This window comes from Sitodiplosis mosellana, unplaced genomic scaffold (genome assembly GCF_009176505.1).
Source record: "Sitodiplosis mosellana isolate CC-2019 unplaced genomic scaffold, AAFC_SMos_1.0 Smas_scaffold_44, whole genome shotgun sequence".
NCBI classification, from domain to species: Eukaryota; Metazoa; Arthropoda; class Insecta; order Diptera; family Cecidomyiidae; genus Sitodiplosis; species Sitodiplosis mosellana.
Window position 1 is genome coordinate 21,872 of NW_022595286.1, and position 5,312 is coordinate 27,183.

The following is a 5,312-nucleotide window of genomic DNA, read 5'->3' on the forward strand; positions in this document are numbered from 1 at the left end:
TGTAACAATAGAAAAACATACATGTATTTGCATTCTTACATCTAGTACCTATGACACATTGATGTTTATCACATCGCGGCTCTTTAATGACACATTGATTAAATAAACAATAAAGATAACAAAATTCTGTGCATTTCCTACTTTTTGTGAATAATGAATACATTTAAGTCCATTCTAAACCTGCATCTGGTATGAACAATTTCTTTCTAACGCCTTAATGTTGAACAATAAGCACATAGGTAAGGTTTCATGTCCACTTTTGATTCTGACTGTATTTATGACGAAGGTTCGAATGATACGTTGTATGATGTGCGAATAGCATTGTCAAACATGCAAAATTCAACCATAATGACTCAAGATCTACTATTAATCAAAATTAAATTGTGGATTTTAAAAACCAAATCACGAGTCCCGTTATTTAGAAAGTAACGCATCAGAATATGCCCAATGAACATTATCCACGTACGCGTTTAATTCTACACACACGTATGTAATCTAATTAACAAAATGATAATGTGCTTGAGCTCATTATATCCACATAATCGATTTTCCATACTAATTTCAATAAATTTCAACCAAAAAATAACGGTTATGTGCAAATCATTGTCACTGCATTTAATGGGAGAGGTGTAAGTGTGGAAATTAGATTCTTCGTGTCACCATGAAATAGTAAAATTTGTTCTTCAAAATCTGAAAATTCAAACAAAATAAACAGAAATTAGATGAGCAAAACTGTATGAACATTTGGGTTTTATACCTTCTTAAAAACTGAGTGTGTAGTTCGTGTATCTCCATAGCCGCGCATGTAAATTCTTTCCTGAGCCAACGCAATCACAATTTGAAGATCCTTCTGCATGTCCAGCGGCAGTCTGTACCATTCCAGCTGATAAACGGCATTACCGATATCATCAAATTGTTGAGTGATCTCACCGCCAAAGTGACAAAACAAAAAGAATGGGAACAAAGATATCAACACTGATACCCCACCTTGCAGAATGCCCACGAAATCTCCAGTTTTAGTCAACTGTAGAGAATATTTAAATTATTTTGCCAGTATTTCTTTGAAAAGTGTATTCATTTACATCGTTTATTTGTAAGCATAAGCTGCCAAAAACTGCAATGGTGAATACTGGACATGCAAACACAATGGCACTGTTTACATCCGAGAAGCGATTTGCGAATCTGAAAAAATGAACACCGTTTCAAATGACAAAATATTTTTTTCAGAATGAAATGTTATACTCAACTCTCTAGCCGCCGAATGAAATTCAATGATTCCATTCAACTTCTCTTTCAGTATGTTCCGTTCCATTGCGATGAACTCCAAGTCTCCTGATGAAAGCAGGATGCGATTGAACTGGCACAGCTTCTTTTTGATATCAGAGGCAAAATTAGCGATCAGCATGCATAGTCCAACGGTAACCAATACGCTTGGCGTATAAAGCTCGACTGTCAGAAGCGATGATATTGATTGAAGGAAAATGCAACCAGCATAACCGAGTGGTGTTTTCCAGTCAAACGGATAACTTATACAGAGATAGATGTGGTCAATTAATATTATCTGGCATTTATTCAGAATTTTAGGTTGAACTATAGGAGAATACCTACGATGCATGAACACTTTGTTTAAATGACTCATTGGAGCGTCCGGATGAGATGTACTTGAACATTGAAAATAAGACCAACGGAATCATGTAAAGCAATGAACATATTCGGACAGCAAAACGTAGCTTTTTCGTCACCCATTCGACATTTGTGTTGGTATTTGCGTAGATCAAATTGACAGTTGGATCAAACATCCCTTTATTTAAAAGGTACACATGCGTGTTATTGTAGCTTTATATGAAAATTTTATAACACTTTTCACTGTTTTTTTGAAATCTGGTCATTTTGACTAATTTTACTTACTCTTTTGAATGATTGAGTCAAGTTCATCAAGGAGCGCCACATATTTTTCTCTTTGTAAAAGAAGAGCCAAATACCACGTTAGTACTATCAATGCAGAAAGCACACAAAATACACATTCCGAATGTTCTCTGGATGTTTGAGCCTCAAATACAAGATACCAAACTAATGCAAGGAATTGTGATATGTATGTGACGAGTAAAGTAAACCGTATAACTAAAGCAATCTTTTTGGCCTTGGGACTAGAGTACCAATAGAAGATGCCCAACTGACGAAGCTGCACTGTTAATTCTCTAAAATGTTTCATTTTAGTTTATGATTTGTGAGTCTTAAACTTTTATTTAAAAAAAAGTCCAACTTGAAATGCACGGTTTTCTAACAACTCCACTGTTTGACTGTGTGTCGCAAACTAAAATAGAAATCAACTCCGATCGTTACCATACTAAAACGACACAAGACATATACACCATGACTTAGAATTCATTTAGACTCCGTATATTAGCTACTTTTAATGAATTTCGATATTTTATCCATTTTTATGTGTTGGAAGTTGGACAAAAACTTCGGCATTATAATTCATCGTGGACACTCTCGCTTCTTCCAAATGAAAAAAGATATGGAAAACATACTTATTGATAGATGTACTAATAAAAAAGCGCTGTGACTAATGGTTATTGAAAACGGGATAATGTGTGGTATTACCCTACGTAATTTCCTTTCGAAACCGCGTTATCCATTTTTAATACGTCATAAAGTGGTTTAATGTTCCGCATTCCATGACAATGAAATCATAGATTCTGACACCAAAAATTTCAGGTAGGGTCAAACCAAAAATTCCTTCGGGAGTCAAAAAAATCAATTCTATCTAGTGTAGAATCATAAAATCATTCTTTTCAAATCAATTATGGGTCAAATAAATCGATTCTATCTAGTGTGACATGTTCCCTTCGGAACAAAAGTGAGGAGCAAAAAAGAGGTCCTCACTTTTTGAAAACAAAGTCGCAAAATGACAATAGGTCCAAAAAAAATCTTTGGGGGTCAAATTTCGCCAGCAGGGGTCAAGTTCAACGAGATCAGACTATGTCAGAATCTATGAATGAAATGATCAATTCAAATAGTATCATGGTGAATTGCGATGAATAAAATCAGATGAAAAACCTCTAGACGAGGTTGAAATGGAGTGACGCTCCGTGCGTGGATTTACCACTCAAAATGACTGAAGATTGAAAAGGTTGAGGATGAGGCGAATCAAGTTCCACGGAATGACTCTGACGAAAATCGAAAGCCACAAAGCAATGTTGAGAAGAACATTTCTAAATCGAAATCGAGTGGACCGGATGATGGTGCGGCTAAGAAAAGATCAGCCATAATTGGGAAAAGAAGCGCAGCTAATAGTTTTGGTAGCAAGAAGAACCCAGCTGAAGGTGTGACAAATCGAAAGCGACACAAGTGTTCATTGTGCGATTATGTCACCGACTTTACAACCGCTTTGAAAAGACACATGTTCAATCACACTAGCGAAAGACCATTTCCATGCAGCGTGTGCCCGAAACGATTCATCCAAAAACATTGCCTACAATCGCACATGAAAATACACGTCAATGAATTTATGTTCAGTTGTTCAAATTGTTCGCAAGGATTTCATCGCAGCGAGGAGAAAGTGGAACATGAATTCGGTTGCAAGATTCGTCGCTATGAGTGTCATCTGTGCACGGAATTCTCTACATCGATTAAGACGGATTTGAAACGTCATCTGCGTGTGCATACCGGCGAGAGACCATTCGAGTGCGACCAATGCTCAAAGAAATTCACTCTGGCAAATACTTTGAAATACCACCGCAAAACTCACACCAATCCTCGTCCATTGAAATTCAAGTGTTCATCTTGCTTCAAGAACTTCGCCCAAAAGAAGGAAAAAGAAAATCATGAAGCCAACTGCAAGCGACACGGATACCGATGTGATTTGTGCACGAGCTACACAACTGATCTGAAAGGAGATTTAATGAAGCACATGCGAGTCCATACTGGTGAAAAGCCTTTCCGATGTGAAACATGCTCGAAGTGCTACTCGCGAAAGTCAAATCTCAAGCAGCACAAGAAATCTCACAAGTAGCTGTCTGTTACCAAGGAATAACACTCGAAATGGATTAAATCGAAAGACAATTTCAAACCCAATTTTATGAGTAGCATACCAATTTGCCTTGAATGAAAACAAATATACTAAATCGTATGAAACAAAAAATCTGTTCTTCTTATTTCATCTGAAATGAAAATGAATAAATAATAAACTGGTTCATTATGAAACTGATCTAATTGATATATTCTTAGCTATTAACCGTTTGAGGGAAAACTTTGTAACTTGTCCAGAATTCTAACAATTCGTATTATAATTGGAACGGAAAAATCATTCTCACTGTACGAAATGGAACCCTTGTGCATTGCTTGAATCATTGATTGTGAACAAATTTATGATAATTCGATGTGGAAAAAACTAAAATATCGAATTGAATCGTAACGTATGATTAGAAAAGGTTTTAAGTTCCCTGGAACCCAGATCAAGGACATGTCAGTTAAGATTTGATAAAAAAAAGTCTGAAATTGGGCAAAGATTGGGCATTGGTTGATCGGTGTCATATTTTAGGATCGGTTTCAAAGACATTTTGGAAAATACAAAAAAAACACTGACATCAAGTATCCAGCCGGTAAATGTAAATGCAATCATCATTTCCTTCATGAAATCTTGATTTGTTTGCGGTTAAAGAAAGGTGACATTTATCAAAATGCAGTTTTACGCATGGCTTCAACTAATTTTTGATTAAAGAAAATTTTCCGGTTTAATATCACGGAGGACGATAGTCCGACAAGTGACGCTCCATAGACTGTGCATTTTAAGCCAAATATCAAAAATGCCAGTTTTTGCGTCACGAGTATATATACAGTAAGTATGCTATTTTCTCAGGGCACTATAGGGGTCCCCGCATGTTAGGTACCGTTGGAAAGGTCTTGGCCCAAATAGTCGGAAACACCATATCCCCCATGCCTAAAGTGTGGTCTAGGCAAAAATATAGCGGTTGGAAAATTTCGATAAATTTTCAAATCTATACCCATATCTTACGAAGAGAGTACCCAGAGGGTGGTCTGGACCTTTCCAACGCCGGTCTAAGTGCCCCGATTGGTCCAAAAACGAAAAAGTTATGGGCATTGGCAGTTTGATCTTGATTTTCTATGAAAGTATTGATTTGTGCGTCCGTCCGTCCGTGTGTCCGGAAACCAATCCGACCTATTTTTCGACCATGAAATGCCCTCAGATCGCATTGTGACCACTTTTCGCAATTCACAATCGATTGCTCGTCGAAATGACTGAAAGTACTTACGATGAGGTATACATTATTTTAAATGACTCATTG

The 5,312-nt window shown here is 36.7% G+C and overlaps 1 protein-coding gene across 1 annotated transcript; it reads right to left on the reverse strand.

Annotated features, from left to right (window-relative positions):
• Nucleotides 1-642: 642 nt before the first annotated feature.
• Nucleotides 643-1,345, reverse strand: LOC129569791 (uncharacterized). The gene is made up of 4 exons (XM_055448955.1): nt 1,248-1,345; nt 1,083-1,182; nt 758-1,024; nt 643-690 (listed from the first exon to the last, which is right to left on the reverse strand). The coding sequence occupies exons 1-4, from the start codon at nt 1,310-1,312 to the stop codon at nt 643-645; spliced, it is 480 nt and encodes a 159-aa protein (XP_055304930.1). The 5' UTR covers nt 1,313-1,345.
• Between the last annotated feature and the right edge of the window lie 3,967 nt (nt 1,346-5,312).